The sequence below is a fragment of the Sphaerodactylus townsendi genome, linkage group LG08 (assembly GCF_021028975.2).
Source record: "Sphaerodactylus townsendi isolate TG3544 linkage group LG08, MPM_Stown_v2.3, whole genome shotgun sequence".
NCBI classification, from domain to species: domain Eukaryota; kingdom Metazoa; phylum Chordata; class Lepidosauria; order Squamata; family Sphaerodactylidae; genus Sphaerodactylus; species Sphaerodactylus townsendi.
The window spans coordinates 96463055-96488048 of NC_059432.1; the positions used below are offsets into that span (position 1 = coordinate 96463055).

The 24994-nt window shown below is 40.8% G+C and overlaps 1 protein-coding gene across 12 annotated transcripts in view; it reads right to left on the reverse strand.

Moving 5' to 3' along the window:
* The window catches only part of MECOM (MDS1 and EVI1 complex locus), a 100299-nt gene that overhangs the window by 38305 nt on the left and 37000 nt on the right, over positions 1-24994 (reverse strand). For 2 of the 12 annotated variants that reach the window (XM_048506162.1, XM_048506159.1), the window contains exons 5-10: positions 21031-21178; positions 19465-19621; positions 12698-12751; positions 8150-9509; positions 7770-7856; positions 3519-3606 (exon numbers count right to left, since the gene is read on the reverse strand). In XM_048506162.1, the coding sequence (XP_048362119.1) occupies positions 3519-3606; positions 7770-7856; positions 8150-9509; positions 12698-12751; positions 19465-19621; positions 21031-21178 (1894 nt within the window). The remainder of the gene's footprint in view (positions 1-3518; positions 3607-7769; positions 7857-8149; positions 9510-12697; positions 12752-19464; positions 19622-21030; positions 21179-24994) is intronic. The other 10 variants (XM_048506165.1, XM_048506164.1, XM_048506169.1 and 7 more) reach the window with 7 other exon arrangements.

Genomic DNA, 24994 nt, shown 5'->3' on the forward strand with positions numbered 1-24994 from the left:
GAAAGTGGAGGCAATGAATATTGAGGATTTATGATTTAATGCAAGCTATCAAGGCTCGAGACTTCAAGTGCAGGAAATACAGCTGAATTTGGCATCTTTAGTTGCCCTGTCAACTGGCCTGTCGTTGATTATTTGCATCTCCTCTTGTAGCAAATCCAGGGAGCCGTAAAGAAGGACTGAGGCTCAGTAGAAAAACACCTGCCTTGCCCAGGGAAGGTTCCAATGCTCAGTTTCTAACATCTCCACATGAAGGACCTCAATTAGCAGCTGTTGAGAAAGACCCTGGAGAACCACTGCCAGGGAGAAGAAGAGTTTGGATTTATATCCCCCTTTCTCTCCTGTAGGAGACTCAAAGGGGCTTACAATCTCCTTGCCCTTCCCCCCTTTCAACAAACACCCTGTGAGGTAGGTGGAGCTGAGAGAGCTCCAAAGACTGTGACTAGCCCAAGGTCATCCAGCTGGCGTGCGTGGGAGTGCACAGGATAATCTGAATTCCCCAGATAAGCCTCCACAGCTCAGGCGGCAGAGCAGGGAATCAAACCCGGTTCCTCCAGATTAGAATGCACCTGCTCTTAACCACTGCGCCACTGAGAACAGACAATACACCAGAAAAGATCAGGCTAATTTCTGACTTGCTCTAAGGCAGCTTCTCGTTGCAGCTAGGGCAACCTCTTGCTTCCATGACATTACTCCTGACTAATAGGACAAGGCAACGGTCAATGCGATTTATGGGGGAGAAATATGAGAAACCAAGAGTGTTCCCATTATCCATGTTCCTGCTAGGCTTCCTCAAAACTTTGGTTACTGAATACTCTTAATTCTTTCAGCTCAGTGCCCTGTCATCACCACTTAAGTCTTGACACAGTAATCCTAGGAAAATAGCTTTCTCACTTATCCAGCCACTTGGGGAGCTATTTACTGCAGAACATCTCAGCCATATTAAAAATATCATTTAAAACCAGCAGTTTCCACTGAAGTATTCGGTTTTTTGCTGATTTTATCCACATGCAACAGCTATTTTGCAGAAGTGACCCCTCACGTATAAAAGACCCCATCACTTCAGAATTTTGTTTTTACAGGATTTACTCTCAGAATATGAAGATGCACAGAAGAGAGAGATGGGATGAGTCTCTTCACAGATTTTAGCCATTTCAATAGGGGCTAAGGGTTTGCATACCTTCCCTCATACAAGTTAAATATGGTTTTATAGGAGAAACACATTAGTCTTGTGTTGCTACATCGCTTCATGTTGGTTCTTTCTTTCCCCAAGCCTTATTCCTTACTTTTCTTTCTCACACTTATTTTTTTATGTTTACATCCCTAACATCCTCCAAGTGGCTCAAAGCAGCTTTTTAATCTTCCAGAAACTCTGTTGAGGACATCATTGAGTGGGGATTTCAGAACCTGACATGTACAAATTTATGAGCCAACCCAGGCACCGTCTTGGAACCAGGGAGGAGTCTACTTTGATTGGAGGAAACTTCTCTCCCTCCTTACTTCAAGCAAGGGAGACCTTAGAAATCACCCATTGTATTTTTCTCAGAGATAGCCATGAAAACATTGCCCTGGGTTAGCATATTTCTGTTCCTGCTGTACTATTTGGAACTGTACATATCAGTTGGAGCCATCATATTGTGGGGTCTTCATGCTTTCACCCATGCACAAAGACATAATGATTGCTACGTGAACAGAGTTCTTGTCTTTGGGGTAAGGACATAGTTTTTAGCAGTGTCTTCATGACAAATATATATTATGTCTGGCTTTAAGATTCTAGCCCACTGGCCTTCATCTGATGGATCAGAACCAGCAAGTGGGTCACAACTGACCTAAGACAGGTTAAACCAGCATTGATACCCATGTATAGGGGGAAATTAAAACAAAAAGGTAGATTTCAGGTCTGAAAAGTTGAAGAAACCATTTAATCACACTGGTTTTGAATAGATAAAGAAGAGGCCTGAAAATGAATCTAAGCCCTCACACACTCAAACTGTAAAATACCAATGTGCTATAGCTCTTCCCATTTTGTCCTGAAATAAGGAAAAAGCCCAGGTCAGATTTCAGTACAAACTTCTAGATTCAAGTCCAGTAACACAAGGTGTTCAGGGTATAAGCATTCAAGAGTCAACGTTGACTCTCAAAAGTTTATAACCTGAAAATCCTGTTGATCTCTAAGGTGCTACTGGACTTGATTCTGTCCTACTGTATACCAACACAGTTACCTTCTAACAGACCAACACAGTTACCTTCTCAGTATAAACTTTGCATTCCATATCGTCTTAAAATTCATCTCTGCCTTTCTCAAGCCTCTACCTAAAATCCCCTTTTCATCACTACAGACTTTCACCAGTACAGTAAAGATTACACTTGTTGGCAACCTGTCATATTCATGTAAAAATTTGGCTATGAAGAAGCAATGAATATGAAGCTGAGTTGAAAAAAGCATACAGAAATAAAAATCAAGCAACCGAGCACTAATTCTGTTGAGTACTGCAAGCCATTACTGTAGCAAGAATACTAATCAAATCTATGTTTGCCCATAGTAGTAGGCATTAGAGTTCCAAGATCCCAGACTTTTTATAAGCCACTGTATTTATATAGCTGAATGAAACCATCCTGTTCTAACCAGTCAAATGTGAAACATTTACTCAAGCAACACAAGACTATATCTGTTGCATCCAAGAGTCACAGATTAAGGTGGAAATGGTTATAAAGAATAAAAATGAACCCATTAACGTCAGTGTTACAGAAAAGTTAACTATTATAAGGCTTTGGGATGTATATTTTAGGCCTTGGCATATATGACAGAGTCACACACAGTGGTGTAACATCCATCTGGCAGATTGGGTTACTGCCCAAGGCATCGGAATTTTGAGTCACGTGGGGGGCATGTGAGCGATCTGAGTCACGTGATCTGAGTTTTGCCCAGGGCTCCAGTTTGCCTCGTTATGCCTCTGGTCACACACTTGAAGTAAGTTCAGTGTTGGTGATTATTGTAAAATTGGGAACTGGGCATGTGGTAAACTGGTTAATATTTCACCGTGTGCTCTCATGTGGTATGGACACAGATCTCATGTGGGCACAAGCATAAAGTTGTGTGCACTGGTCTTTAAATGGCTTTATAAAAACTTTATACAACAAGATTACAATTCAGAAAGATACTTTAGCTGCATTCAAATATTTAAACATGACTAGCATAACCAGCATCTGACATCACAGTATCCCAGAAGTCATCTACTTGGTGGCACTAGTAGGGAGGGGACATGCTATTCGAGAGAGGAAGGTCCACTGAACATATGGGGATCATAGTATATTTCTATGGGCTGTGGCTAAACATAGCTCTGGAAAATGTCATGAAATTCAAAACAATGGTATGTGTTTTTCCCCCTTTACAATCATTAAAAACTGTATGTTTTAGGAAATCCTATCATGACTAAGATACCAGGCATTCCTGTGCACCTGTTTTTACAGACCAACATGTTTATTTACAATCTCAACATCTCGAACACAAAAGTACTTACATGGGGATGAAACAAGAATCCAGGGGACGGCCTCAAGTACTTTTCCTTTAAAGCTTCAAGTGGATCGGTTAATTTTCGTTTCTCTACTCTGTAAATGTTAAAATGAGAATTTTCTTGTGATGACTCAGTCTCACTCATGGGAACCCAGTTAGTGACTTGGATTCAAAGCAGATAGCAGATAAAGTTTCTAAGTCACAGTGATCAATGAGACGCAATTCTCAGTGTAGCCACGCTGCACTCATTTGTGGTAACGTGACCGTGAACATTTATATTTGAAACATGGATCCTGGTGTTCATATCGGAAGATACTTCCATTAGTGGCACGGAACTTCTCAAACCCACTGTTCTTTCTCACTGAGCTCCCAAAAATGCAGTTCCTAGGGGACAGAGGACTCCTCTAGAGACAGCATGAAGAGCAAATGGAGTGTCTGTAGTAGCAGGGGGGAACTGGCAAAAATCATCCCTTCTTCCATTAACAGAAATTATCATCTGGATTTGCTCTATTCCCATTTTATGTATCTATTTTACACATAAGAGAAACAGGATCATACCTATATTAAGAAAAACAGAGTGCTGAGTATACTTTTGACTATGGCCCCTTCCGCACACACAAAATAATGCGTTTTCAAACCACTTTCACAACTGTTTGCAAGTGGATTTTGCCATTCCGCACAGCCTCAAAGGGCACTGGAAGCAGTTTGAAAGTGCATTATTCTGCATGTGCGGAATGAGCCTATGTTTGAAAACATCCCCAAAAGGAAGGATTTGACTGAAATGTTCTCCATGAAACCTTTATTATTCTTATTCTTCACTATTCATTTTTGAAGTAAAATAAGTATTCTAAGTAAACTGTTATTATTCTATGTGATTAGTTTTCAATACCACTGATCATTACTTCAAATGGAAATAAAATTTATTTCTGGATTTATGATTTTTTAAAACAATTTCAGGACAATGTATTGTCAAAGGCTTTCACAGCCGGAATCACTGGGATGTTGTGGGGTTTCCAGGCTGTATAACCGTGTTCCAGTAGCATTTTCTCCTGATGTTTTGCCTGCATTTGTGGCTGGCATCTTCAGGTGAAACGTCAGGAGAAAACTGGAACACAGCCATACAACCCAGAAACCCCACAACACCCCAATCTCAGGGTGAGTTGGTTATAAGACTTTTTGGAGTTACATTATATCCATATTTTGCAGTTGAGATAAAATATTTTTTGAGGGACATTGATTAGTAAGCAGCACGTTCCAGAAAGATGTATGCACCAGGCTACCCAATGCAGTGAAAGAAAATATATTTTCACTAGAATGCTATTTTAAATTCAGATCTGACTCCTTGAATGGAGGTCCAAATCTGATCCACAGGTTTGAAATGGCAAATTCACATCTTTCAAAAGCTTTGCCACCTGCAGACAGCTGAGGTATCATTCATTGATACATTAAATCTGGAGATACTCTTCATTATTATTCTCAAAAAAGCCTTTCAGACCATGTGTGAGTGTAAGAGCTAGGAGGGTCTCCTCTCCGTGCATGAGCCACTGTTTTGGGTCTGTTTCCTTGTTCAGAGGAAACAGAAATTATACTTGCAAAGGTGCAACAGGCGTACTCCACGGGGTAATTTTGCTGCTTATCTATATGGGGAATCACTGGATTCATAAGAACATAAACTAGCCTGCTGGATCAGACCAGAGTCCACCTAGTCCAGCACTCTGCTACTCGCAGTGCCTTTGGGAGCTCACATGCAGGATGTGAAAGCAATGGCCTTCTGCTGCTGCTGCTCCTGAGCACCTGGTCTGCTAAGGCATTTGCAATCTCAGATCAAGGAGGATCAAGATTGATAGCCATAGATCGACTTCATAGATCGACTTCTCCTCCATAAATCTTATGCAAATCCTAATGCAAAAATGCAGCCGAATCATCCATGTTCAGCAAAGATTGACTGAAGGAAGGTTAAGCCATAGCAATTAACCATAAAAAGATGCAGTTGGCAAACCTTTTCGGTGGAAAGCTGCAGAGGTAGGATTGCCAGGCTATGGTCAAAGCCACAGGGAGGGAGGGGGGCTGCATCACTTTGGTTCAAAAAATGGAAGCGGCAAAAGGAAGCTCTACAAATTGCTAGATTCTGATGATTCTTGGAGCTAGTTATTACCATTTCTGGTGAGAACATGATACTTCAGGATCTAAAATAAAATTAAAAGCTGTTCTCCTGCCAGTATTTGGACTTGGGGGCAGAAGATTTCCAGTCTGCACTAGGAACTTGGCAGCCCTATGTGTTTGGTTCATGGGATCCTTTAATTAATTTATTTCTTGTGGCCTGCTAGCCGTGTTTTCTCTCATGGCATACGTGTATGAGTCGGCATGTATTTTCAGAACTGCTGGCTCAGGTGGCCTTTGTGTTGTATGGTTTCATTTCACTTTGTTTCCCTTGTCTTTCCCTATCTGTTAGCTGTACCACTGGTCCTGGGATGTGCTTTGTGCCTTGGCAACATACATACATATCGGCATGTGAATAAGTCAGGCAGAGATTGACATATGGAAGGTTAGGGTGCATCTTCACGAGTAAATACAAATGCAGAAATGCACCACTCTGGCTTGATACAACAGGTCGGCATATTTTTCATGGGTACATCCACTTTCAGGAGGGATGCGAGCCTATTCCTTGGCCCAGAAGGGTTCAGCCCATATTCTAAAGAGGGTAAGAATGTTATCCTACCATTGCATTTGGGAATCTTGCAGAAACAATGGACCAGGGATCATGGAGTAGGGGTAGGGTTGGCCATTTTCTGGGCATGAGGCAGGGGTCAGTGGCATATGGGGTGGAGGTAGTTGTGAATTTCCTGCCCTGTGTAGGGGGTTGGACTAGGAGATGCTCAAAGTTCCTTCCAACTCTATGTTTCAACGATTCTTTATGTTAACAGTTCAGGTAGTACCTCTTTGAAGTATGCAACAAGCCCCGTTTGCTCTGTACTGAGCAAAAATCCTAAAATATCCCTGACCAGAGGCAGAAACTCTCAAATTATGTCAATTAGACTGCAACCAGCTCTTCCTTTCATGCTCTCAGATACATTTGGGGAGAATGAGGGGGTGCAGACAAAATCTAAAGGACTGTTTGGTAGAAAAAAATATTCCAAATGAAGGCAGAGATTAAGATCTGCTAGTTAAGCAATTCCCACAATTAATAATTTAAAAAAGGAGGAACATCCCCCTGGAAAACACTCATCCTGTAAAAGGATCCCACATTTCTCTTTGGTGTTTTTAATTTATTACATTTGCTGCATTCAGACAACCAAACAAATCTTGGAAGTCTGCACACTCCCTTCCTTCCACACACTGCACAATGACTGAAGGCATCCTAGCTAGAACTAATCACAATTTATGACACCATCGGAATTGTTGAAGGCTTTCGTGGCTGGATTCAACTGGTTCTGGTGGGTTTTCTGGGCTGTGTGGCTGTGGTCTGGTGATCCACCAGACCACAGCCACACAGCCCTGAAAACCCACCAGAACCATCAGAATTGTTCACTGTAGTAAACTGTGGTTTGTTTCTTTCTGACAAAAAGATATTCTGAAGACAGTGATCTGCTCAAGGTTCAGAATCGTGGTGTATATGAAATAAATAAACCATATTTTGACAAAGCGTCCAGTGCAGATATCACAATAGGTCTAAACCACAAAGCCTTCAACTGAGGACTTTCTGGGTTTTTTTTGATTTGTTTATGGTTTGTTTATGACTTCTGAATCTGGCAAGTATCAGTTGGATCTGGTCAAGTGCAGTGCTTAGACTAGGACTAGGGAAATCCCCACTTTGTCATGAAGGTCTCTGATTGATCTTGGACCATTCACTACCCTACATTATTATTATTATTTTATTATTCAAATTTATAGACCGCCCCATCCCCGAGGGGCTCTGGGATCTGCAGTGGTGTGGGAGAATCAGCAAAAACTGCTGCCTCTTCTTAAGAAAATTCAGGTGCTCCTAAATCTTCAGAATATGGTTGGCTACAGGCCATTATCCAAGCCTAACCTCCCTCACAAAGTCACTGTGAAGGCGAAACAGAGAGGAAGAACTATGTATGGCCCCCTGAACTTCTTGGAGGAAGGGTAATGTACAAATCTAACCAATAAGCTAGGTTTTCCATGCAAGTATCTCTGACACCAGATTAACACTCTGCCCAGCAGAATGGAACAAGCCCTTCTAGTTACTAAAACAATTCAGCAGATTAGTCTATTGTAAATAAAGGCAGAATTTTACCCTTGAGTTCCACATTGTGTTGCTATGGTACAACGTGTTTTGAGTTCTTGGGTGAAACACCTTTGATTGCAGTGGAGATCGACGTTCCTAGTTTGCAAACAAAAGCCGAATTTGACTGCCCATTTTTAAATGCATTCTACTTTTTTTTTCCTCTGAAGGGAAAACTGCTTCAAAGATACATAGTTAATTTGAATTAAAGGTATAAATGTTTCATAAATTTCCAGCACCTAAGCTGCGTTAATTCAAATTTCAAGTATTGTACAGTTTCATTACAATAAATGACTGAAAAAAAATCATAGGCCACCTTTTATGGTTCAGTTGAGTTGTGTGTACATCTGAAAGGACTAATTTGACTTCACAGTTCTTTATTCCTGTATTACCTGTAAATGGGATCCATAAAGAAAGGTGTAGGCCTTGCATGCTGTAAAGATATGTCCGATGAGTTCCTCGATTCAAGATCGTCTCCCTTCTTTCCTCCAAAGATGTGGTTTTTCCGAGGCTCAGTCTGTTTTGTACCACTGGCTCGGCTTCGGCTGCCCATACTCAAGTCCAGAGGCTGGTCTTGGCTGGTCGCTGGTAGAGTAGCAGGTTTTGAGGTTACAGGAGTAAGTGGTTTCTCCTCCTTGCGTTTAGTGGTGAGGTCAAAGGGAGACTCGGAGTTTCCCTTTATGATCTTCTTTGCTTCGCCTGGCGATTGGGGTTCCATTTTCAAAGGTAACGGTCTCAAGTCTCTATCAGGAAATGGGTACATTGACTGTGAGAATGCTGGAAAAAATGGGAGGGGAAACATGGAAGGGTAAGGTAAGGCTCCAACTTTTTTGTCTTGTAGACCCACAAGTCCTGTAGAACCAAAGTATTTTTCAGCAATAGAGGCTATGGCCTTTATAGAATCATTCACAGCCCCTGACACCGCAGTTTGCTCCTCTAAAGATGGTGAGAAGATGGAATGATTGCTGTATTCTTTCTTATTATTTACGGAAGCCAAATTCTGAAGAGAGTTTACTTTGTCTTTGAACATTTTACCATTTTCTTTACATTTCTCTTTATCACTTTCAATGTCACTTTCCAGATCAGAGCCAGAGGTGGTCTCCAGGTCACTCCCACTGGGGGTACTGACATCATCAAGGTCACTACTCTCTGATTGGTCACTGATCTTTTCATGTGGCCTCTCGTCGGAGGACCTCTCTGGTTGAAGCTCCACTGGCTTATTTTCGCCTAGGTTAGATGGGTGCTTATTTAGTGCCTTCAAAATATCCTGTGTAGCTGGCAGTGACTGAGGATGTGTCATGAGGGGACTTTGATTTTTGATTGTTTGGTCTGTGCTTGGAAGTCCTTTAACAGGAGAACTAGCAGGTATCAAAGGTGGCCTGTGGTACAAGCCTGCAGGAAACAGGCCAGGGAAGCTAAAAGAAAATCCAGGAGCTGTTGGAAAGGTAAGACCAGCAGGATGTCTATTGGTACCAAAATAGTCAGCAAGGCCCGGATTTGCATGATTCATATTAACCATGGAAGATTTATCCATAGCTGGGGTTCCAGGAAGTGATATGCCTTGGCCAAAAAATCCTCCTGCCGCAAAATGGTTCTTGCCCTCACAAAATCTCCTGTGTTTATTTAAGGAAGACGTAGTGCTGAACATTTGTCCACAGTCTTTGCACTTGATTTGGGTTCTGCAATCAGCATGCATACGCTTATGACGGCACAGGTTTGAAAACTGAGTATAGGATTTATGGCAGACCTCACCTGTGTGTAAACGACAACAACAACAACAACAAAGCTCAGGATTTATGGTCATTCTTTTCCTCCCCACCACCACCACTTTTGATCCCACCCTTCTACTGTAAACAGAGTATCTGAAAGCTCTTACACTTTACATAAAAACAGTGCCATCCTGAACAAGTTTATTCAAAACTGGGATCTAATTCCCAGAACCCCTGGTTAAGACTGATGCCTATTGAAAAGACCCAATAATATGCAAAGAGCATGTAAAAAGCCACTCTCAGAATCCAGTTCGGCATTGATACAACAGAATGAGAAAATCCCCACATTTATTACCTATAAAAATCAACATTGGCATAGAAATGTTTTAAGTTTCATAATATTTTACAGCCTTCCACGCTGATATGCTCTGGCCAGTAAAATCTACAACACATGTGCATGCACCTGACATAGTTATGGTGTCCTTTTCATATTCAAGAGCTCCCAAGCTGCTGATCACAACTTTTTTTAAGCCTGTGATAGTGATGGGAACTGGGAAAGGACACAAAAAGCTCAGGCGCCTGTGTGACTCATTTGCACATCTCCAGGATTCTCACATTATTGAGCTTCGATGTGCAGAAACCCTGATTAAAAACAAGGTGTCATTACAGAAGAAAACAGGAAAATGCAAGAAACACTTAGGTGTTCATTGGAAAGGCAGCCACATGCTTTACTGCATTTGTTGCTCTTTTCAATGACTGTCTGAATAGTTACAGGGTCCCTGTACCATTATAAAAATATAATCATGACACAATACCAAACCACTCGAAGAAATAAGGCAGTGCTGTTCAATACATTGTAATCAAGGGTTTACTATGCTAATTGCTGTAGCTGGTGCAGTTGGGAATTCCCTGTTACTAAAGGACACTAGCTTCCCACTGAGATTTAATAACCTGAGAATTTCTTCAAGATCAGTGTTATTAATATTACTTAATCGCATTCTTTTAAAAAAACCAGCTTCGTCTGGTTTCGACACCTTAACTTTTGCTTGGTTTGTCTTATATCATAGGTTCTTGTCCTTCACACATCAAAGCCACGCAACAATGCACATTGTGAATTCCAAGACCTTCTTAACAATTATTTTCATGGTTTCAGACAGACTGACATAATTTACAATGGATCTATTTTAAGCCCGTAAAGGAAACTGAATTGAATGTATCCCATCCTGCACTCTTGGTTCCCATGAACTATAATCACGTCCTCTGACTTCCACTTGCACTGCTGCCGATGCTAACCTTCCTGCTCTTAAAAAGCTTACCCTTGAGAAACCTGCCTGCTTGTTGTCATGTCTCAGATGTTTACCCCTGTAGCTGTCTGTTCCCATCACAACAACAAAGGCGCCCATTGTTTGAGAGGGCCCCGATTCCACCTGGTGTGGATCACGTGGACCACATCCCTGATCAGACACCAGCACGAACAGCCTTTTCAGTACTTGGATAAAAGCCTAAGAGCTGTACAATGCAGGAAGAACGTTATCACCCTATATTAGCTGATGTTCCTGTACAGTTATCTTTTATTCGCAAGGAATACTCTGGCTAAAGAATTCTTTAAAAACAAACAAACAAATTTTGCTCTCAGGAGAATACAAGTGGGTTTGGATTTGTCTTCTAAGCATGGCAAGTTTTCCTTTGATTTGGGGCCACGTTCAAGTCAGGAGAAACATCTCTGAAATCTCGTCGAAATTAAATTGTTGGGTCAGTAAATTTAATTTGGAACTTTTCTTTTATTCTATGCCTAATGCGCTGCATAGTTTGTGCAAATGGTTTCCTTCTATCAACAGTCCCCTGAACTTTCAAGAAGCATATTCACTATTGATTTTTATGGCATTAATTCAAGCGCCTAAAGCTAAGCAAAGTTCTCGACTGGTTGCAGAATGATCCGCAGGAATGTTCTACAGTTGCATTGCTGAAACTAAAACAGGACTAGGCTGGCTTGGACTCATTCCTGGTGATTCAAAGAGAAATGTCCATGCTATTGTGCAAAGAGGTGGGACAGTCGTGGCTTGTAGGTTGGCAGAGTTGGAGAAAAGTTGTGAAATGGGTGGTTGAGTGTGAATGGTAGTGAAGGGAGAAATAAACTCTATTTGTAGACTGCCTTAGACCCCTTCCGGACATGCAGAATAATGCACTTTCGATCCACTTTCAATGCACTTTGAAGCTGGATTTTACTGTGCAAAATAGCAAAATCCACTTTCAAACAATTGTGAAAGTGGATTGAATGTGCATTATTCTGCATGTGCAGAAGGGGCCGTGGGAGGGTGCAGAGTGAAGGAGATGGCCCTCGGATTGGTGAGAGATATTACAAAAATCTGGCTGCTCTAATGAAGATAGGGTTGTTATCCTCCAGGTGGTGGATGAAGATCTCCCTCTATTACAACTGATCTCCAGGCGCCAGAAATCAGTTCACCCGGAGAAAACAGCCGGTTTGGAAGGAGAACTCTATGGTATCACACCCATTGAAATCCTTCCCCTCCCTAAACCTCACTCTCCTCTGGCTCTGGCCCACCCACCCCAAATTTAATGTATTTCCCATGTCCGGAGCTGACAACCCTAAACGATCTCAAATAGCAAAGCTAGGGAAGATTTTTCCCTGGTTAAGATTTTGGAATGATTCTGCCAATCTGAGCAGGCAAAGCTGGGCTAAATGTGCTGATGGTCTGATTGGCTATAAGACAACTTCCTATATTCATAACCCTGCGCCATAACTCCATCAGTCCCTTTGATTCTATATTACTGCAAATTCCATACAAGCTTTTGCATTAAGCCAAGCCTATGGAGGGTTGACCTATTCAAGCAACGGGCATTTAATCTGGCATCCCCCCCCCCCCCGGCATTTTAATAAGGATCTATATTCTACATTCTTACCTCTATTTCAGGTTTCCAAACCAGAGCTTTTGTTTCCTCACCTCTAGACTTGGTAACTATCTTGATCCAGAGCCCTTTGATATTGGCCCCTGACCTGTTCCGCCACCAACCCCTCCCAAAATGTTTTAAACCCGCAGATGTCCAGTACGGAGAAATTAGCTCAGAGTGAAAAGTTTGCATATTTTCTGCTTATTAAACAAATCATTGTTAAGTGGTATTTTTAATACGTTCCCTTTCTCTTCTGTTCCAGCATGTGGTTTCTATTTGGGTAAGCTGGAGGTTTTATGAAGGCAGGCAGTGTGTAATTACCTCTGTGTTGGTGAGATGGTGTTGGTGAGTTTTCTCCCAAGCTAGGGCAGCGTACTGTAACGAGAGACAGTTGCCATAAACAGATGGGGAAGGTACAGCATGGTGTGTGGCCTCTTTGCTGGGAACTAGATATCTCTGCTCGAGGTGACCCTCTACCCCCAGCCACAAGTGCTCAGAAAATCCTACCCTGACATGTGATCCTTAAATTCTTTTGTTCTGTAATTACATGGCAATTATTGATAATTGTCCTAAGGGGGGTGGGTCTGCCTGTCCATCACCTTGGACACAATCACAGTTACGCTTTTGGTTTTGCCGGCTCAAATTAATTTTAAAAAGCAGAGGAGGAGCATTTTTTCCAAGTAATTTGATTTTTTTTAAAAAAAAGTGGCGGACCATCTGAATTTCCTTTTTAAAAGATGAAACTGGAGCTGCAGCATATGAACGGTCTCTAGAAGGCTGGAAGCTATCCTTCGCTAATCATTTTAGCTTCACGAATACTAAAAAAAAGTCCGCTGTGTGATACTATGCAGAGAAAAAGAAATCATTAAAACGATGCTCGTAACTGGGCCCGGTTAATTATGCTTTTCGCTAGCTTCAAATAAGCCAAAGCACAAATAAATAAAAAATATCAACTGTTCCAGGGGCAAGCCCACGAGCCTCCGAGGGATTCTATTAAGCCATTAAAAATCATGTTGATATATTATTGAGACTGGAGGCTTACACAGATTCGTTCGACTGTTCCCTTGATGAATGTACAGTGTATGTTCCTGTATAGTGAAGAAGTTAATTCAAAAGCTACAGGAAGCTGATCGTCAGTTCTCAAGAGCCTGAACCACAAGTCCCCATGGGCTGATATGAAATTGCAGGCCAGCCCCTCTCTCCATTAAATGGGCTTCCTGTTTGACCCCACACCTTCATGCTGTGTGTCTGGGTTCCACGGCCTGCTTGTGCAACGTAACCAGCTTAAAATCTTTTTTAGCTGGGATTTCTCTGGAAGCTGTTCCTGCATTCAATATAAAGACTTGCATAATAAGGAAAACCGCAACATGTTGTTTAGTTTGGTATCAGAACAAAATGGAATTAGCAAGGATTAAAAGTGACCCGAACTCCTTCAGAGTGACATAAATAAATCATGGAAGCTGCAGGGAGGGGGCTTTTCACAACAGAAGGAAGATTTCCCCTACGGCTGCTACAAAAAACCAGATATGTGGGTCAACAGTGCATCCCTTTTCTTGCTTCATGTAATGTCTGAAGCCACTTCCTACTCGCATTCCCAATGTTTGTTTTTGTAACCTTTTTGTAAAATTTGGACAGGGACTGTTAAGTTTAATCAGTACACTGGGTTATACTAAACATGAGTTAAAGTTCTGGATATTTAATTATTACTGGTGGTAGCTATGGCCATGGGGATGGGAGAAAGGCGAGAGGGGAATTGCAGATATTTGTTTTCATCTTCATTCTACCTTTCCTCAAGAAAGGGTACTCAGGGGACCTAGGGGGAAGGGACACAGGGAATCTCAGAGTGTCCCAGTTCACTAAATTTTAATTAGAGATCCTCCAGGAAAGGGTACTTGAGACATTTTTTAAAAACAAGTTCTCAGCATCTTTAGATCTTCATGCCTTCATTTTAGATTCATCCTGCCTTGAAATGGGGGGAAAGCAACAGGAATATTTAGACTGCTGTGACTAGTTGAGCTGGACTTTTTTTTAGATGCTTCTGGTTGACCAGATACCTGCAGTTAAAGAACTATCAGGATGGTTCAAATCAATATGGGGAATTTAGTTTATTCTCCACTCCCATTCATTGCTTTTGAGCCCTTGTGAGTCTTCCCACAGATCCCAACACTGCTGTGACAGCAGAAAATGAAACTATTGGTTGCCACAGAAATTGGAAGAAACGTATAAAAATGCTTTGAATACGTGTTGGGAATATGAATATATTGACGGGTTTTTCTATTATTTATGGTTAGTAAAGCAAAAAAAATTGGGATACAAATACATTTAACAATTTAGACGATCTGAAAGACTAATATACAAATGAAACCAGAAGCTTTTCTTTTGGGTTTTATGGACAATTTGGGGAAAAAATATGGACCCTTGTTTTTACATATGATATTAGTAGAAAGATCACTGTTTGTACAAAAACTGAAATCTGCATCTTTACCTACTCTAGAAGAAACTGGTGGAGATGGTCAAAGTTACCTCTTCAATTAGAGAAAAGAACTTACCTAAATTCACTGACAATTGAAAACATCTGATAGACATTTTGTATAAAACAGGAAAAATGAACTGGTAATTTGTGGTTTTGAGAAGTAGAAGAACAAGAAGATAGCTGTCATAGAGAAAGGTGTGATTTTATTGGCAATAACACTGAAGAATTAAGTCTTTAACTCTAACTGAAGCGGTAATTGCATTAATTATGATTATATTTAATGAGCCCTCCCTTTTCTGTTTTTAACGTGGCTGTTTCGGTGTGTTTTTGGGTATTGCTTTAGTTTATCTTTCAAAGTCTTAATAGAAAGTAATTCTGATTGACTGAATAAAAAGTAATTAAGAAAAAAACAGAAAACAAAACTATTTGTCATGTACTTGTCAGCGTATACATACTACACCTAGCTATTAAATGACTTTTTCCGTCCCTTGACCTAGCCTTCCAAATTTCCCCATAGCTTCCTTTCTGTCAAGTCCTTTTTTTAAAAAAAACTTTCTTCTTTCAAATATTCATTTTTCTTGTGTAGCAATTCTTATCCAAATCCTTGAATGCTCATCTTTCCCTCTATCTACTGGACACAGCTTCTTCTGATCATGCCCACTATGAAATTTCTGCAGAGGTCCAATCGCTATTGAGCCCTTCTTGATTTGATTCCCAATCACTGTTCTCTTTTTCCTCAAAACCCCTTCTCTGGCAATGCTTATTTTAGCCTTCTTACATCTTGATTCTCTGTTACTTAACCTCCCTATGTCCTAGGACTTTGTTTTAGTCCTCATCCTTCCCTTGTGTGATATTTTAATCCTAAACTGACAATGTTCATCTGCCTCACAGAAGTTGGACTGCAAACTGTTTAATTCCCAGAACTACTGAACTATGCCAGCACCATCAGTCAGTTTTACAGCCATCTATACCTCATGTTCATTACAGGGTGAATTAACTGTGTTATGGGAATTCCTCTCAAATTAACAAATAAAATAGTTTTGCAGTGTTCAAATAAATATATAAATGAGCAAACAATAAGGATATGGCCTTTTACATGGTGCAAAATGTTATCCGAAATAAGATAAGTCTTAAAAATCAAACTAAAGATCAGCTGACAGAATAATAATCGTGAAGCAGGTAATTCCTCCACCAGAATTACGGGCTACCTCACACATGCGGAAAAGTTTGGAATGACCAAATGGAATAGAAGACTTTAAACATGAGGGGAAAATCAAGAATTTGGAGGAGAGCCTTGGCTACTGCAAGATGTAATGTGCTGCCATCAGCTCTGCTGGAGGGAAGATTTAAGAATATGGAACGTTCTAAAAGAGTTTGTTCATGTGATATGACTACGGTTGAAACACTTGACCATTCTTTGTTTCTATGCCCTAAATACAATAAGATATGCATGAAATACATGAATTCCATTTTCTTGCAATTTTCTTGTTCTCAGTGGCATGAGTGTTATAAGATACCCAATCTCCTGAACAGCTCTGATGTACTCTTTTATGAAACTGTTGCAAATTTTATACTGGAAATTAGTAATTTTAACTGTATTTCTTAACCTTGTTTTGTTTTAAATTTTTGTCCTGTTTTATATGCCAATAAAGGCTTGTGTGTGTGTGCGTAGAATTTGTCTTCTCATATTGGAGCAGTGGTGTGGAAAAGTTGCATCTGCCTACATTGTGTGAACCTCAGACAGCCACAATCCTTCACCACCACCACCATACACATTGGAAAGATACACACAACAGATTTAGTCCTTCTTTTGACTTCTTCCTTAAATCATTTAAAATTCCAGCAACGGGGTAGCTTCTGAAGTTGATCTGATACTATCCTACAATGGGAATCTCAGAATGGGAAGCATTACTGCACATGTTAAGTGATGCTGCTATTTTGTGACCAGCAAAGAATTTCAATGAGGAAAAAAATAAATCCAATAATCATGACAGGAAGCTCATTTGTATCATGACAAAGTTGGCTATTTGACTAGTCCCGTCCTCTGTAGCTTATTTTTCTTAGCAGTTTAACTTGGAGACAAGATTCAGATAAAAGGGACGGTGGAATCTTAGCACCTCCCCTCTCCATTTTATCACTATATTTTCATTAAGTAAAATATTGTATTGTTTTTTTATTTCCATGTAGAGGTTGCTCTAAGATTGCTACTGTTAGCTTGTCAGTTTAAGGTTTTGACGGATATGTTATTGTTATTATGTCATATAAACATAGTTAAAATGTTATATATAATATATTATATGTAATCGTATAGAATTATAAGTTGCAGTGGAGATAAATTGTAGTAGGAAGTGTAGGTTATAAATGCTATCTATAATTCATTTCGGGACATCTAATTAGGATAGAGGATGATACACAGTAAAGACTTCTACGACCATAATTCTAGGGGAGGGTAGCTAATGAAACACTCTGTTATGATTAGGTCAAGAAGGATTTTAGGTTGTGTTTATGCATAAAAAGCCTCACTTTTTTTGGCAGATTTTGAAGCCCCGTTTTTGAAATTAGCAATGATCTGAAAAGGCGCCAGATTTTTCGGTGGTTTGCTAAAGGGCAGCTCATTTTGGTGGAATCTTCTTACATTTTATTAGTCACATCCACCAGTAGCTCTTCTTTTCTTCCTGGGGCTACGTTAAGAAAAAATAAATAAACTTATAAAAGGTTCAAAGCATAATTAGACCTAGGCTGGGGGAAGCTTGCCAGAGCATATAATATAAAATGAGGTTATGAAAGTATTTCCAGAACTGCCCGTGGAGCCTCAGATACCCAGAGGCTTCTGACAAAAAAAACATGCAGGGAGAAATACCAGAGAGCTCTCCTCTAAAAGCTGGTCCACAGTGGAACCAAAAACAACATTCCTGTGGTGAGGGCTCAACTTTATGCCTTAATGTTTAAAGTTCTTACTGTGTAGAAGCCGGTTACCGTATGACGAAAGGCAGTGTGGTGTAGTGGCTACAGTGTAGGGCAACAATCTGGGAGACCTTAGTTCTAATCCGCATACTTTGGCAAATCTCACCTTGGGCCAGTCACCCTTTCTCAGCCTAATCTACTTTGCAGGGTTGTTACGAGGATTGCATGGGGAAAAGGGGACCATGTATGCTACCTTGAGTTCTTTGGAAGTAGAGTCAGATAGACTGAGGTACAAAGCTGACGTGTGTATCGAGGGTTTGGATTTGATGTACAGATGTTTCTATGTACTTTATGCATGCACTTATGTGCACACACATGCACAGAGGCTCAGGTTACAGGTAATGCCATAGTTCGTTGTTCCATGAGCAAGTCTCGGCTCATACACTTTCTTTCCCCCGTCTGCACTGATATTCCCTAACTTTGGCCAAACCCCCCCCCCCCATAGTTAAGGATACAGCTGAATCAGTAAACTACAGTTTGTGTCTGAAAAGAAAGGGGAGGGAACTGAACTGCAATGAATGAGAGGAGGTAGTGTGTGATCCTGAGGGTCATTTGTGGTGGAAAGTGATTTCAAGTCACAGGCACTTTAAAGCAAGCTCTTAGGGTTGTCAAGGGAAGAGAAGAATAGAGGTGGTGTTCCATTGCCTGCCTCTGGGTAGAGACCATGGACTTTTGTGATGGTCTAGCTGACCCTGCTGGTTTTATTTTGCTGAACCTGGGTCAATTAGTGACTTTCCCCCTTTAATCCAGGTTTCACATGCTTCCTGCTTGCCTGTATGAACTATGGCAAGCAGGAAGCGTTCTGTTTCCTCCTCTTCCATCCACCATTATGGTGAGTTCTGTAGGCAGCTGCCATTAGAATGGATTCTCTAGGTGGCCGCCATTTTGTGCCAGTATATTTGTGGGGGAATTCTCAGGTGGGGGGATTCTCAGATGCGTGTTTCAAAAGGAAACAAAGTGTTTCACGTGCGAAACATCCCGCGTCCTGTGACTGGGCTCCCAGCAATCCTGGATGGCCCCTGCAGACAGCGAGATAGGCAACACAGGTTCATTTAACCCATTTGTATTCCCTGTGCAGAAGGGACCACAGTTGGCATCACCAGTCTGGTCTGGACTGAGCAGCTTGAGAATCACTGGACAACAATGGTTATTCAACCTAGCTTGCTTCTGGGGCATTTTAACTTCCCACTCTATCCCACGACAAGTACCAGAGAGATCCCAAATAAATTCCACCAAGGGCTCCACAATATTAGAAGGATAAGCTAGGGAATGCTAAAGATAATATTTGCTTGAGAGAAAAAAGCAGAGTATGAAGACATTGGGTTAAACTAGAAACTATACTACTCATGATTTGATAAGTTAGAGTCCCAGTTACACCTGGACGAGTCCTCCAATGCTTTTTGGGCAAATCGCTTACAACAGAAGTTAGGAATAAGTAAGTGGCCTGCCAGAGTGGCAGATGATTCCTGATCTTGTACAAACACAATTGCTGGCTTTCCTGATCGTAGTCCCCTCCCAGCCATGCCTTTTTGGACCCTCTGAATTCAATAGAAGAGTCAATCTCTCGGCATGAGCACGCTTATCTGAGTGTGCTTCTTGCTTGCAAACAGAAAAAAAAAACAGAAACTTAGCAGTTAAGCTAGAGACTTACATATAAATGGCTTGACACTGCTGTGGATATGTTTGTGCTGTTTGAGGCCTGAAGAAGTGGCAAATGTTTTGCCACATTCTGGACAAGCGTGTGCGCGAGCCCCAACGTGCTGCGAGCGTATATGCCTCTGGAGGTTGCTGGGGTCCGTGAAAACCTGCTAGGAAATGAGTACTGATTAAACAAGAAACTTTGATGCAAACAAGGGGAGGGGTGGGGGACAGCAATTTCATAAGACTGTACAGGGACTAAGATCGGCAACGCAAGGGGAAAGGACAAGAGGTTTTCCTTCTTCTTCGATTATAAGTGGAAGTGATATCAGGTACATTTAAGTGTCATGGATACCAACCAGAGAACCCAAAAAAGTTCATTCATAGAAGTAAGGTGCTGGGAATCTCTACTAACAAATTCTCCACACCGTCACCAAACTACAACTCAGGTATCTTTGGAAGATGCCATAATGGCAACCTGTTCTCAAAACTGGTTTACGTTTGTGGAGTAGAAGTATATATTCTACAGTACAGAAAATACTAAGAGCTGCCCTGAGCATAACAATCTTCTAACAATTTTATTTGTTTCTTTACCTATTTAAGGAACTTTTGCCTGCTTTTCTCATTGAAATACTTAGCACTCAGTATGGCAACAGTTGCATTCAGACAATATTGTCTGTGCTTCAGTATTGCTCCAGTCAAGCTGACCAAAGCGATTCACTATCTTTCTTGCTGCTTTCTGACATTCATATTCATGATTGGGTATAATGCTAAAGGATGGTCCTGCACAGTTAATCCTCAGGAGTTCGTAACTACACTGTTTACTCACAGCTCATCCTTGCCCTGCTATAGCTCTGTGTGTCTGCAGCCATTCCCAGCCCTGGACTGATGCAACTCCCTTGAGCATGAATGGAAACCATCTTGGGTCATGACAACATGATCCCTAGGGAATTTCCCCCACCTTGTCTACCGTTTTAAGAGTTTTGTTAACCTTTATGAAATCAATCTCAGCAAGAAAAATGAATATGCATAATCTGTGGGCCTAACAAAATAAATAGCATTACCCAAGAAATACTGGCCTAACCTCCTACAAATAGATTATCTCCTCCTTATGCTTCAGTTACAACACTAAAGTTATCTCATAAACAAAGCACAATGTACTTTGAAGTACACAATATTATGCTGATATGCATCAAGGAGCCCTACCTGACTATTTTTGGCATTTGTACTGTGGCATTTCCTGTTGGCATATTAACTGCTTTCTTACGTCAGGTGAGAACTGATATGGCCACCAGTGTTTCTTCCACCCAGCTCTCCCAAACTTCAGGAAGAGATTCTGTTGCATCAGCATGTTCTCATACATGCAAAGTACATAATGTATCCTTCTCCCAAATTCTGACAACCAGATACCACTGTCAGAAACCCTGGATGATGTACCCATTGCTGGAATATGCCACCTCAGGCAGCAGGTAGGGTGGGCCTAACTTGGCACTAAAGCCTGTGCTAAATTTAAATCTAGACCTCATAAAGCATGATACATGTAACAAAAAATCCCAGGCACCCTACAAATTCACTGTACCTTGGCACAGTTTTCACATTCGTAGTGCTTCCCACTGTCATGTGACATCTGGTGACGTATCAAGTTGGACTTCCAGTTAAAGGCTTTGGGACACTGGTCACACTTGTACTCTCTTTCTTCGGTGTGCGATAGCATGTGCTTTTCTAAGCTATAAAGATACATAAAAGGGTTCAGGCATATCAGATATTTCTCCTGCTATTCTCAAGAAATAAAGAGATGAGGAAAACAGATGTTATTAACTCAGAGCCACAGTAATTGTAAAATAAATAAAATATATAATTCTACAAATCCTAGGAATGTAATGTTGTTTTAAATTTATCTTTACTGAATAACAGTGAATACATATTTAAAAATGCATACCTCCTATTGATTTTTGCACAGATTATATAATAGAGGCTCTTTGGAGAGACAGAATGTCTTTAGGTGTGTGCTGCTGCTGCTATGACATATGAACATAGTGAACACAGCCAATACACCCTTTCAATAACATGAAAAAGTGAAGGTGCTTAATTTGGTATCTTCTCCACCATCAACATTTGCCAATCTAGTGGGATGTCATTCTTAGCTATGTTCTGTCTACTGACTATTTTTCACTGTGTAAACCTGAGAGTGAGATTTATTTCTTTGAAATCTCTTCAAAGTCTGATTTGTCACTACTACATTTAGCAGTGAGTCACGTTTCTCATCTTAGTTAATATGACTGTTGTTTTCTTTCATAATATTTCATGTCAAATTTACTGTTGCTTTCATTGTTATTCCTCTACACAGATTTAAAGTAGTTCGGGGGAGGGGGGAGGGGTCCTAATATTTACATATGTTCACAAGCATGTAGATACTCCAGAAATCTCAGTATCCATCTCAGCTTTTTTTGAAAATATATGTGTGTGTGTGTGTTTCTGTATTCTTCTGCCTTCAATTGTTCCTGCCATATATCAGCTTTTAAATAATTTAAATGTTTTGCAGCCAGACTGCATTGGGTATAATTTTCCACCTTTTCTCTCTTACTCCAGCAAAGCAATTTATGATTTCTCTTCATCTGATTTTTTTTTCCTGGACTTTACTTCAAGTCTTCAATACCCTTTAGGTCTTCCTGAAGGATGTGTTTTCAGCTCAAGAAAAGCACAGTCGTCGTCCATCAGTTGGGTAAAATCCAGACATCTTTCCTCAAGGGTTGTTTTTTTCTTGCACCAGGTATTTCTTAGACCCAAAGTTCAGTTTCTGAGTCTGCACCTAATCAAGGGAGGGGCCACAGTTCCATATCAAGGACCTGTTTTGAATGCAGAGGGTCTTCGGTTTGGTCCCTCACATCTCCACTTAAAAAGATCAGGGAGAAGCTGATATGATCTTGAACTTTGTTTATGAAAGTGGCAGAAGCTGTCTAGATTCTAAATCTGCACCTCCTTTCAAAGGCCCCTTCCGCGCTTTCAAACCACTTTCACAACTGTTTGCAAGTGGATTTTGCTATTCCGCACAGCTTCAAAGAGCACTGAAAGCAGTTTGAAAGTGCATTATTCTGCATGTGCGGAATGAGCCAATGCTATCATCCTTACATTTACATGTAAGTTAAGCATTTTAGATAAGAATCATGGCTAAACCCGAAAACCATTCCTGACCCTGCCCATTGCTGCCACCCTAGATTATTTGTGTACTGGTCAAAGGCTTTCACGACCAGAATCTGCTGGCTGTTGTGGGTCTTCCAGGTTGTGTGGTCGTGGTCAGATGTCATGTAGAGAAACACATCTTAACACAACATGCTTCTGAATATGCCAGCCATAGATGCGGGCGAAATATTACATGCGAAAGCAACCAGACCATGGTCACACAGCTCAGAAAACCCACAATAGCCAGTATTTATGGATTACTTTGCAGTTGTGATATAGCCCTGTGGGTAGTTGACCTCTTGAAGCACAATAGATCTCAGGCAAGTGATCAGCTGACCCACAAGAGTTTCATATTACTGGCCACATGGTCAGCTGATCTCTGGAAGCTGATGGGGGAAGGCTGGATGAAGTATATTAAAAAGGATAATTTCCGAGAAAACATACATTGGCTTTGGCTGATAGTCTTAAGTGATCAGTCTGGCAAGCAAAGAAATACCCATGTAGCACTTAGGATCTTATTTAGGGTCCTTCATTTCACTGTTGACAAGTAAGGAGTTAATATTTGATTCCAGTTAATGTAAGCCCTTTTCAGATATTCTAAAACTATATAAAATATGTGCATGTACTATCATGACTTCATACTGTTTATATGTGAACAAGAATGAACACATGATTTCCACCTATGAGATCTGATGTCTTCAGCATATAATTTGTCGGTCCTGCCCACCAAGGAACTTTTAGCACACAGAGGCAGGCAGGACAGGGCTGACAGTTATAATCCTTATCCCTTTAAGATTCACGATTTTATGAGTGCTATATTTTAATGCCAAAGAAGCATCTTAATGTCCTAATTCCCATCATTGTATCCTAGTTCCCACGATTCTAACAAGGAAGGGCGGGGCTTGACTTTTCACAGGATTGTTTTCAAGATGCATCCAAGAAATTGCTTCCCTTTGCTTCCAGCCTGTGTGTATACATGCGGGAATACTTGGCCTTGTACGAAATGATTTTGTTAATAAGGAGAAGCCTCATGAGCCAAGCCTTTTCATATATGGGGTGTGAGAGGTGACACAAGTCCTTCATTTTATCAAGTCCACTGTAATTTCACGTGAGGGACCATATCATGCATGACCTACACAGTTTCTTCCGAAGGGACACAAAATGAATTCGTAATATTAATGTACAGAACAGTCTCTGTTCTTTTTGAAACAGTTAAAAGTCACATAATTCTGTTCCAAATTAATCTAAATTTTCCACTCAGAAAAGTGAAATTCTGCAACATGTATATATATGTTGGGCACTCATTTTACTGGCCTCAGAAGGAAGGAAGTCTATGTCAACCTTAAGTCAAAGTTACTTGAAACTGACTTTTGTCAGGATCAAACCCAGGTTGTGAGCAGAGTTTCAACGGAGATGCTGCAGCTTACCCCCCCTGTGCTATGGGACTTATATACAGTTACCCCTTCTACATCGCTAGGGTTAGGGGCATGGCGCCCCCCACAATCCGGAAAACGGGAAAAAAAATTGGCCCTCCCTTCCTACCAGAGAATAAGTATTAATTTTTTCTTTTTCTTTTATTTTAACTTTAACAAAGAAATTGTGCATATTTACAGTATTAAAAGATAAAACGTGTTAATATTATACAATAATATGCATATATTTTATGCATTTCTGAGTTTCCAAACTTTTTCTGTGTCGTCTGCTGGCCTTTGGGTGTCATCTGCAGCTTCTGCAAAACTTCCTGAAAATCCCCATTTAATTTCGTATGCTGACCCGTGATATATCAAAACCGCAATGGGGAATGTCACAATGTGGAAGGGATATCTGTATAGATTCGACACAACTTATTTGATTTGTCATCTATCAAGGCGATGAGCTCTGCAAGAAACTGCAGCTTCTCTTTTCTATCACTGGAAATTATACTCTGTCGGCTAGCAGGAAGAGGCCAAAGCTTAGGAGTAAAACCCACATTTTACATGCAGTTCTTAGGTTCAATTCCTGACAACACCTGTTAATGAATCTCAGGTACCAAGCGTTAGGTAAGATCATTTTCTACGTGAAAATAGTTTTCAGATGGGTAGCTATATTGGTCTGCAATAGAACAGCAAGATTCAAGTCCAGTAGCACCTTAAAATCCAACAATATTTTCCAGCATATAAGCTTTCTTCTGGACTCAAATCTTGCCTTTCTGTAACTGAGATCCTGGGGAGTTGCCATATGTCATGCCCTGATGGTCCGACCACGTAGCTGCTTTCCTCATCCACCTCGGGGGAGGTCTGGGACACTGTCTGTTGTCTGTTACTGATGCTCCTGTCAAGAGTCCGGGACTTGTCCTGGGTATCTCTCTCTCTCTCTGTGTGTAT